At 34.5% G+C, this 11669-nt stretch overlaps 1 protein-coding gene across 1 annotated transcript in view; it reads right to left on the reverse strand.

Moving 5' to 3' along the window:
• Positions 1-270: 270 nt before the first annotated feature.
• Positions 271-11669, reverse strand: part of TYRP1 (tyrosinase related protein 1) — a 17615-nt gene continuing 6216 nt past the window's right edge. The window contains 4 exon segments of the mRNA XM_017867194.1: positions 271-642; positions 1481-1627; positions 6721-6900; positions 8987-9154. Of these exon segments, the coding sequence (XP_017722683.1) occupies positions 437-642; positions 1481-1627; positions 6721-6900; positions 8987-9154 (701 nt within the window). The 3' untranslated portion in view covers positions 271-436.

An 11669-nucleotide genomic window follows, 5' to 3' on the forward strand; every position in this document is an offset into this window, starting at 1 on the left:
CTTTAAATCTGTTGACAAATATCCATGAATGGAAATGTGTTTATGTTTTAACATTTTAGAAATGCCCATTCATGTATTTTAAGTGGACATTCACTATCAAACATTATTTTTGTTTACATGTAAACAAAGCATAGTAGCTTACTTATATCTTCACATACTCAACCTTTAAATCATGCCAAAGATCTTCACACTATCTTTAAATATCATGGAGTTAGTGCCACTCACCATTTTAAATAGAACTGAAAATTAAAACCCATTGAAAAGATTCTGAAAGAGTCTTCCCAGCTTTGAAAATTATGCCTGGATCTTTAATTCTAACATATGCTTGTATTAGAAAGAAGGTAACAAAGTGAAAGAAAATACAGTTAATAACTCAATCTATTATATTCAACCAGGTAGTTTTGTGATACTAATTCATAAGAGAGTAGGGCACTTGTTAGACCACAGACTGATTAGGATTTCGGAGTTTTTCATATTCTTCAGCATAGTGTTGATATTGATCAGTGAGGAGAGGCTGGTTAGCTTCATCCATATTGCGTCTGGCACGAATCAGACAAGAAGCAGTCCCAAAAATGAACGCAACCAGTAACAAAGCGGCAACTACTGCTATGGCAATTATCTCAGGTACACTAAACTCCCGACCTATTTGGAAAGGAAGATAAAAATAAAAAGATAAATACTACAATAGTTATCACCAAAAATTGGACACCCAAAATTTAGGTAGAAATGTCTATTTTAATAGAAATCCTCATATTTAATTTATAATGGTCACATGGCCTTGAAGCCACTTCCTGATTTATTTTAATGAGTGGACCCTATTGGGATAGTCATTGTTATTTCCATTTCATTTTGTGAAAGTGAGAGAATGATGACTCAAAGAGTTTGAGTCACTTGCCTATGTCACCTGGTTAGTAAGCAGTAAAGTTGGCTTTGGAGCCTGAGTATTTTAGAATATAAGTCTTGTACTTTTCCACTATGCCCTACTGCCTTTGTTGGGAAAAAGATTTAAACAAGAAACTTTTGGTTTTCAAAATCTCAGAAAAACACTGAAGAGTATCCCACTCCCTTTTCCTTTAAGATAGATAAATGCAGGCAATATGGTATAGTAGAAAAATTGGGGCATATTCCATGGGCCTAAGCTCAAACTCATTCTCTTCCCTTATTAGAAATGTGAATCTGTAAATAGCTAACCTATTTAAGCCTCAGCTTCCTTATTTGTAAAATGAAGATTTTCATACTCACCCCAAAGCATTGTGAGGATTAAATGAGATAGGGTACTGTACAATAAGATCAATGTCAGCTTAGTGTGGATTCTCAACAAATATCAAATTCCCTCCCTTATCCTCAAATAAAAATACAAATGAAAGTTTCTAAGTCCAAATGGAAAACATAGCTTCAGAATACCGTGATTACTCTACGTTAAAGACAACATATTTGCTTTTGGAAATTATCACAGTAAAAATACACCTTCAATACTCACTTGGCCATTGAACTTCATAAGTGTATCCCAGGTTGTCTGGAGCAGTAACAAACATTTCTGTGTTGGTGACTGGGGGCCAGAATGGCACCATGTTGTATTGTCTATTATGTCCAATAGGGGCATTTTCCAATGGAAATGTGGATATATCTAAATTATTCCAAAAACAACTTGTTAATAAACATAATAAAATTAATATTCCTATCATTATTGAGTTCTAAAGGGATCCAACATTCAACGAGAACATGAAAAATTTTATTTTTATTTTATACTGAATAAAGATAAGAATTTTCACTACAGCAGGATGGGAAATTACATAAAACAGAAAATGCTTTGAATAGAGTACCAATATACCACTTAATAAAAAAAGAGAGTTTAAAAGCAGGGGAGTTTTAGTATTTCATCATCTATGATGATGTTGAATAGTTTTTAAAAATTACATAAAGCAATTTGAATAAGTCATTAAATGTGTTTTTCAAAGCCAAAGAAAACATAAACCTGTAATTTGCTGTGGCATCAGCTGTAATTTAAAATTTGAGATATGGCATATCTATTAGAGGTTGTGCTTGTTTATGAATATTTCTGCTCAATATTTTTTATTTTGTCTGTTTACTTTTAGAGAAATCAATATTAGCTTTATTCCTAGGGCTTTACTCTGTTAGCAGAAAAATGCTTAAAATTTTGAATCAAGGTCCTGGAATCCTATTCACTTCCTGATACCTCATGGATATAAACTATGGCTATTTGTATTATTAATGAGTTTCTGTCATCAGGAATAAAAGAATGAAATTTTTTTGTGGCAAAAGATGTTTCTCTTTTTTTTGTTCTATATTTATGTTGGTACAATTAAACACCAAATAGAATGCCACACACACACACACAAATAAAAGAGTTAGAAGTGGGATTGGGCAGACACCAATGGGAACATAAGTCAGTATTAAGAGGCACGGCCTTTAAGAGGTGATTGAATTATGAGAATTCAGCCCTAACGAATAGATTAATTCATTCATGGATTCATGAGTTAATGGGTTATCATGGAAGAAGAACTGGTAACTTTATTAAGGGAGGGGGAGACACTTAAGCTAAGATACTCAGCCTCTGGACCATGTGACACCCTGTGCTGACTCAGGGACTCTGCAGAAAGTCCCCACCAGTAAGGCTTTCACAGATGTGGCCCCTCAACTTTGGATTTCTCAGGCTTCATAACTATAATAAATAAACTCAGTTTCTTAATTAATTACTTGGTTTCAGGTATTCTGTTATAAGCAACAGAAAACAAACTAAGACAGCTATCTAAGTATTAGATTTTCTCTTTGCTCTAGATATAATACCTTGACAGGTACAGTGATTCCGTGAATCACAGAAGGGTGTTTCAGCATCTGGATTGAAGAAAAATTTCCCATAGAAATGCCAAGTAGTGTTGATATTTTTGTGACTTTAAATTTACTATGTATTAAAGCTAATTAAATATTTATCTGTTAAAATCCACTGAGTACCTACTAATGCCAGATGCTGGTCTAGGCACTTAGGCTGTGGCATTGAAAAAAAGAGACAGTATTTCTACTTTCAAATAATTCACATTCTAATGTATTATAAATTCATTGCTTATTAACATTAGGTATTAAGATAATTTAGAAAACTTTTTAATTCCCCATTTTAGTTTTCTGCTTAACCCTGATTTGACCAGCCTCAATCCAGTTCAACTTCAGCTGTGTGGTAAAGACTTGTCCATTAAAATGAGGGGAGAAATAATAGTAAAAATAACAATAGCAATTGGATTGTCCTGTAATTTCCCTATGCAAGATCCTCCATGGCCCCCTATCTCTCTTAGAGTTAATCCCAGTATCCTTCAGGCTCTGCCTCCTGTGATCCCTTTGACCTTACTATCTCTCACCATTCTCTCCCCAGACTCCACTCTACTCCAGCCACAGTTGTCTCCCTGTTCCTTTGTCTTAGGACATTCTTCTTCCATACATCTACACAGTACTTCCTTTCCCATTTCCTGATTTTATTTGTCTATAGAGACTTCTACCATCTAATATGCTGTATTTACATATGGTTATTGTCAATTTTATCAACAGGAAGAAAAGTTTCAGGAAGAAAATTTGTTGGTGAATTTTTGTATACTATCATATTTCTGGTACCTTGAATACTGACCAGGAAATAGTAGATTTGAAAATAATATATGTGAAAAGATTTAAGTGTATGTGTGATTACCTCATTTCTCTCGCAGCTCAAAAAGTAAAGTAGTGATTACTCGTGGAAATGTATAAACTGCTTCTTCTGAAAATACACTGAACTTCTGGGCTGCTATATTTAAAACTTACCTCATATAATTCTCAGTCAAAATAAAAGAGAAAGAATTGAATTGAATGTGTACATAGATCAGAAATATTAGTAAATAGAAATTAACATGGTAGTAACTAGAGTTTGGATGCTCTCAATTGTACTATTGCATGTCTAACGAGAGGAATCTGTAGTGGACATTACTACTTGAATGACTCCACTTTTCTTTATCTGTAAAGTGTAATTTTTTTCCATTCCGAGCCTAATAATTCTATTATTCTGCACTTTGTAAAGAGCTTTCTATATTTGTAAAACCTTTCAATCATTTTGAAAAGAATTCCATCCCTCCACTCCTAGACTTATTTTAAACAAGACTTCTGCTTTATAGAGAGTTTATAAGATTTTTTAATCTTTCTAATTTTTCTTTCTCTTCTTTACAGTTGTTTTATGACACTGCTTTCTAAAAGGTATTTGCAGGTATAAGGAATATTGAAGAAGGAGGCTAATTGTTTCAGCTTAGCTTTCATGCAATTCGGAGTGTTTACATTGAACTATCCTATAATTTTATGGCCACATTTTATCAGAAATGTGCTACAGGATAGTTTCCTATTTTTTATTTTTGGTACTTCTCTTCCCACTACAATTCAAGTTATTGAGAAACCTTATGCTGTATATATTGCAAACAAAGAAAATGTCAGAAAAAAATGTTCAAAAGGTGTTTTTCTGGTTCATCAGTGACCTTTAGGTTAAAATCTGGAAAACCTTTAACAACTTGCTATGAATGTGAAATAATTATATTTTCAGCCAAGATACACAAGGCAAAGGAATATCTTTCCTTTCTTTCATAGGTGAAAGAAAACTCCACTTAAGAGATTTGCCAGGTTACTGAATAGTCTCCGTTTCCTCTGAAAAGTTTACTAACACCCAAGGCATTGTGAATAACTGAATAAATACAACCTGAACATTGCCATATGGTTCCCAGAAGTGCATGTTTAACAAAAGTTGGTTTTGTTAATTCCTAAACCTATTAATTCGAGTTTACTCATTACTGCAATAAAAGGAATCTAGTTAAGCAAACATAAAGTGGTCATCATGACTGTAAAACAAAGAGGAGGATGTTGTTTTTGTAGTATGTAAAATGAACACTTTGGAAAGATTTGTTAAAGGTGTATGGCTAAAATATTTGCCCTCATATTGTATTTCAAAAATCACTCATTTATTGTTTCACTTTTTAAAAAAGCTGACAGTGTAAATTATAGATAATTAATTATGGTTGCCATTATGTATATAAATACACATGAAAAATGAGATGAAACTCCAATAACTGAATTCATAACTGATTGAAAACTAATATTTATGTGTAGGTTGTTTCCCTTCCCTCCTCTCCTCTCCCCTCCCCTCCCCTCTCCTCCTCTTCCCCTCCCCTCTTCTTTCTTTTCTTTTCAGATGAAGTGTGTCTCTGTCAGCCAGGCTGGAGTGCAGTGGTGTGATCTTGGCTAACTGCAACCTCTACCTCCTGGGGTCAAGTGATTCTCCTGCCTCAGCCTCTCCAGTAGCTGGGATTATAGGTGCCCACCACCATGCCTCGCTAATTTTTCTGTTTTTAGTAGATACAGGGTTTCACTATGTTGACCAGGCTGGTCTCAAACTCTTGGGCTCAAGTGATCCCCCTGCCTCGGCCTCCCAATGTGCTGGGATTACAGGCTTATGTGTAAGTTGTTTCTTGAATAATTTTTGATGGAACAAACTATTTTCATCAATTAATGGTCCTAATTAGGTTGAATTAGAGGACTTTACTGCACACATATACACATAGAAATGTAAGCATGCCTAATGGATACATAAATCAATAGGTAGTTAAGCTACAATATCATGTTCATGTGCGTGATGAACTAAAGGCACAGAAGCCAAAATTGAGAATGCTTTCAACATATGAAAATTTGCGATGTTTTAACCAGTGGAAGCACTTTTATTGTTTGAAAAATAATGCTAGCCTCTCAGCTGTATAGGAAAGCAGAGAAAGAGGCATTTGAAATAATATTTTAAAGAATGCATTGAAATGAACTTAAAAAGAGATTTCCTATAGTGTGATATAAAAGCCAACGTTAACTTTTCAAGTGGAACAAAATTTCTATTTTTTTTTTTTTTTTTTTTTTGAGGCGGAGTCTCGCTCTGTTGCCCGGGACTTGAGTGCCAGTGGCCGGATTCTCAGCCTTCACTGGCAAGCTCGCCTCCCGGGGTTTTTACCGGGGTTTAACGCCCATTCCTTCCTGCCTCCAGCCCCCTGAAACCCCTAGCTGGGGGACCTACAGGCGCCCGCCCAACTTCGCCCGGCTAGTTTTTTTTTGTATTTTTTTAGTAAGAGACGGGGGTTTTTCCCCACAGTGTTAAGCCGAGGGGGGAAGGTCCTTGGATCCTCCCTGACCTGTCGCGATCCGCCCGTCCTCCGGCTCCCAAGTGGCTGGGGATTAAAACAGGCTTGGAGCCACCCGCCGCCCCTGGCCCCAAAATTTCTTAATTTGTGAGAAGGGCTTTTAAAGCAATAAAAATAAGAACTTGTGGATTTATGGATATAACAATTTTTAGTCTTTTTTGGGGGAATATCAAAAGGAAGAGCTCTTATAAGGGGTTTTCTTCATTATATTTAAAAGTAATTAGAATTTATGTGGAAGATGAGGGTGAGAAAATTTGTAAAACATAGTAGCATTTTTTCATAGCAAAATTAGGAGAGATGATTTGGTTAGTCCTAGCAAATGGTTAAAAATATCATTTAGAGAGACTTCTTGCCTGCATTTTCAAAGTAGAATTTAATGTCTGGAAGTGACTTGATATTACAGCTATGTTATCCTTATTTTGAATGTGTTTTTATGTACTGAGTGCCCAGCTTAAACTGATAACTATGCCATCTAAACAGTCCGCTCGGCTGACCATGCAAAAGGCATATGAAAATGTCTCACCAGCATTGTATCTCCTCAACCATTCATCAAAGACTGCATCCGTGAAAGTGTGCAGGAGGACAAAAATAGGATCATTCGGAGACAAATGGGTTTGTCCCCCTGTTCCATTCAGGAATAGATGAGCCAAATTGTGAAGGCTTCGAACAGCAGGGTCATACTTTCCTGTGGGATCACTGTAACCTAGACACATAATAAGGAGGAGAATTGTAAAACTATTGCACATATTTTACTTTTCCAGTTAATAGTAATGATTATATTGGGAAACAATTTTTCCAAGGCTTGTCAGGCCAGTTTTTGCCTTAATATAATAGCACTGCTTCTCTGTACCTATGGTTGATGATATTTGTTTGCTATACTCAGAGCTAAGTTGGTTTTATGCTAGTGGCATGACATTCTAAATGTAGCCTCCAGGTTAAAAATAATGATCTGCAAAGGATTCCAGTCAAAATATATAGACACTCTATTTGACAAGGCAGACATTGTTCTACATGGGAATAAAGATAGTGAAAAACCCTCCGGTTTCTACTAAAACCTGCTGACACAATTTGGAGAAGAATGCTCTGATTGTTTTGGAACTTAAGTTGCCAGATGTTACTTCCGCCTCCTGCCTTACCTTTGAATGACTGTCAGCATGTTTATTTTTGGAAAACTACTTTATTTTTTATGGGGAAGCTACAATTTCTCAGGGCTTTCTTACCATCTTTGTGCTAGTTTTAAACACTGAGAAAACCTACTGTCAAAACATTTATACAGCTTTTGATAAATATCTCAATTCCATATATATATACACACACACATATATATACATATATACATATACACATATATCTATTCCATATATAAGGGAGAAAACAAGGATAGGTATAGGACAGGTCATAAATAAAAATGGAGGGTCTATGATGTAGGATGTCTAATTGGCTTGAAGGACCAGAGGTTTGAGATCAGGGAATGGTTGCGTATTATAAAATGAAATCAGACTTTAAAATACGTTAACCAGTTCTCTCTTCATCTAAGATGAATTGTATAGTTGTAGCCACTTATTTAGTCACCTATGCATTTTTTCAAGCATCCATTCCATTATTATTTGACTCAAAAACATTTAAAGATTGCCTGTGATATATATGGAACGTGGCTTGACACTAGTCTTTTTATACGTTTTGTCAGGAAATAAGTATCATTGTCTTCTGATTGGGCATTAAGAAGACACAATCTGCACATTTTTAAAAAAATCAGTGCTGATGGCCTTAGTTTATAGATTAGCCAAAATGTAGTGATTTTTTATTGAATAATATTCAAATCAGTGCATTTGGGTACTTATTAAAATAATCAAAAATAGGTTAAAATGGCATATAATTTTGAGACTAAAAGGTGAGAGAATTAAAAATAATTATTAGATTTATATACCAAGTATCTCTGATCATATGACAGAGAAATCTATTTGCATTTTTTGGGGAGATGGGATGCATTAGACATGGACAATGCTGTATTGAAGGTAAAATTTAACAATAACAAGTTTATAATAAGATAAAAGTAATTATATTCTTTTGAAGACTTTATATATATATATATCAAGCATCATTTGGAGGTATCAAAATTTATTATATAAAGACAGTGGATTTTGAAAACTTGAATTTGAACCTATGCTCTGTTAGTAACTAGCTGAATATCTTGTGATAATAATTTTACCTCTTTATACCTCACTTTCCTCAGCTTTAAAATACTTTGTGTGAAATAAGGAAAACCAAGTTAAGCATCAGTAGATGCTAATTCGAATTTGTATAGACTTTTGAAAAAAGTTACAGGTTAATACTGACCTAAATTACACATATGTGCAAGCAAGGCTTTACTCAGTGTCAACTAATTGTTTGGAATTATTTTATTATTTCTCTCATTTAAAAAAAAAAGTAAACTAATTTAATACACTGTCAACGTCTTGAATATTGTTTGCCAATGCTAGACCTTGATATAGTTACACATATTGGCCAACTAGCTACCAGAAATTTGAATTTAAATAGTTTTTGGGTGTTTAAGAAATTGGAGCATAATCTCCAAGGTCTTCTCCCATAATGAAAAGAGCTTCATGATTGGACTCTTATCCTTAAGAAAGTTTCTTTTTCGAGCAGGTGTATCATAATAGACAGCCTCATTCACATAAACGCACAGGATTAATATACTATTCAAAGCCTTCTCGAAGAAACTTGCTTTTGAATAATTCAGTTTACTCTGATAACTAGATCTTTTCAAAGTACTGATTTCATTTACTTGCCTTCCACTGTGTTTCTGAAACTGTTTGTAGAGTTGGAATAAAAAGGAGGTGTGTCAAATAAACCAACTTCCAAGCACTGAGCGACATCCTGTGGTTCAGGAAGACGTTGCACCATTGGTCTGGCCACATTTCCAGCTGGATTTCTCCTAATTGGCCCGCTCTCAGTGCCTGCAGAAAAAAATGGGATGTGCAAACATTTACACAATGTTTGGATGTCTTACTGTTGCTCTTTAAAACTTTATACATAGCATGAATATGAAATATAGGTTTTCCTTGGTAGAAAACAAAATTTAAAAATGCATACTTGGTAGCATTAAAGTGAGAAAATCTAAGTTATCATGTCCCACTTCTTTGAATCAAGTAGATATGTGTTACATAAAAGTATCTGAAGGAAAAAAAACAATCACACTAACAGATACAGTTCTTGACATTGCTAAGCCAATATATGCTTCTTTCACAAGAATGTATTAAAATGAAAATTCCATGGAAAATTGAATTTTGCCAAAATAATCTCATAAACCTAAGTTCTACACTAAAATCTATATGTCACACATATGTGATATTTTGTATGCAAATGCTGCCTATTTAAACCTTCAGAGAAATAAGAAAAAAAAAACCTTATATTTCTTTGGAAAGTGATACATATTTCAGCCAACACACATTTTTCAACTTTTTCAGCAATTAATGTGAGAAATAATGAAACTTTGTGAATGGCAGTAACAAACAGACAAAGAACTGTGATACTAGGGATAGATAATATGATAGGAGCCTTAAAAAAGAGAGATGGGGGGAGGGAGTGGGGAAAGAGAGCGAGAGAGAGATCCTGCCCATTCAGATCTCCAGAAAAGCTTTATAAAGAAAGATTTACAAAGAGCCCCATAGGATTAAGAAAAGTTTTCAGAGGTGAAATAAAAGAAATTTTACAAGACAAACATTTTAGGTAGAGGAAATGGCAAGAGATGATACATGTTCTTCTGTCTATAACAAAATTCCCTATCTATAACAAAAAACGTGTGTATCCCACAGACTTGGCACAGTACCTGGCATTTAATAGGTGTTGAAGAGTTGTTTGGTGCCTGTCATTATATGGAAAAGATCATGTTAGCTGTAAAAAAATAAAAAGGTGGGGGGGCCTGTTTGGGAAATAGTTTGCCTGAAGTATGTGCCAGGAGAGTAGTGGACTGTAGGAAAGAAAAGAAGCTAGACCAGAGCTATATTGTGAAAAAAAAAAATCAAGTATTAAGATAAGAAAGTTATGTGTAATTTATTAGGAAGTGGAGAGAAGTCAAAACCTTACATGGGTGGGAGGAGAGGTGATTGGTTAAGAGAACTTTGCATCATTCTGTCCCAGTGGTCTCCAGAAAGGAATTTATGTGCCATAGAGGGACAGCAAAATAATCCACTAATCTGAGGAGCGATAATATTACAATTTCAACTCCTATTCCTTTTCTTTCATTCAGAAAGCTTCCCATGTTCTATGCTTTATAATTAACATAATAATCAGAACCTGTCAAGTTAGCATAATAAAATTTATATAATATGTAACTAAAACATATGCCTCAGTTGGGATTGGAAACTATTGAGTGTACATTATCACCAAAAACTTTCACCATCGCTAGCTAAACTATCAATTCAAGCTGATGTTTTGGGAATTGCTGCTCAGGAAGCTATCAATAAATCCCAAGAAACAAATATTAATTACTCAAGTTTCAAAACATTACATTCTGATTTGCCCTCACAGAGTTCCATAGTAGAAAATGCTGATAGTAAAGAAACTAGTTTAAATAAAAAATAAACCATTTTTTAATTCCAGTGATTCTTAAATTTGTTTGCATATGGACAACCTCTGCCATTGCACCTAACATCCTATGGACCACAGTCCTGTGCAATTTCCACGTAAAAATAAATGGAAAGTTGCATATGTCTGAAGAAGAAAATACATTTGAGAAGTATTGTGAATAAAGAACAGTGTTTTTCTATGTTGATTCAAGGATGGTATTTTGGTGGCTGGAAGAATGTTAGCTGCAATAAAATAATTAACTATTTTCAATCCACCAAGTTTGGTTCATTAATTTTGAATATTGGAGAAATACTATGCAACAAGCTTGTGAAGACAGGGGTATGGAATAATTAAGGAAGGTTTTATCTAAAGTTGGAAACATGTGGGTCTCCAGTAAAAGATGATGAATGGAACTACAGAAATAGACAAGATCATTAAAGAAGAAAGGTTATAGAAGAGAGTATTGTTATGAAGACTAAATAGGATATTATATCAATGCATTTCATACCACATCAGATACACAATATATGTTTGACACAATGATAATTTTTCCCTTTCCTTTGCCTTATAAATAAAATGTCTGCTGTTTCTCTCTTGCAGTGAGACAAGGGATAAGCTTAAAAATTTTTTTAACCTAAAATAAATATTCTTCAGTTTGTCATGAGACTATGTGTCTGAGTTAGGAGACTTGTTATATTAATTGACAACACAAATTATGATGAAAAGAAAATCTCTCCTTCTTTCTTCCCCCTTCTGTGCTATGATTGTATTTACTCATTTAAACTGTGTTTTATTTTGGTATCCAATCATCAGGGTGATTGGGAAATGTCTAGAAAACTCTCAGGCAGGCCGGGCGCGGTGGCTCACGCCTGTAATCCCAGCACTTTGGGAGGCCGAGGCGGG

Source organism: Rhinopithecus bieti, unplaced genomic scaffold, assembly GCF_001698545.2.
Source record: "Rhinopithecus bieti isolate Rb0 unplaced genomic scaffold, ASM169854v2 scaffold_3067, whole genome shotgun sequence".
NCBI lineage: Eukaryota > Metazoa > Chordata > Mammalia > Primates > Cercopithecidae > Rhinopithecus > Rhinopithecus bieti.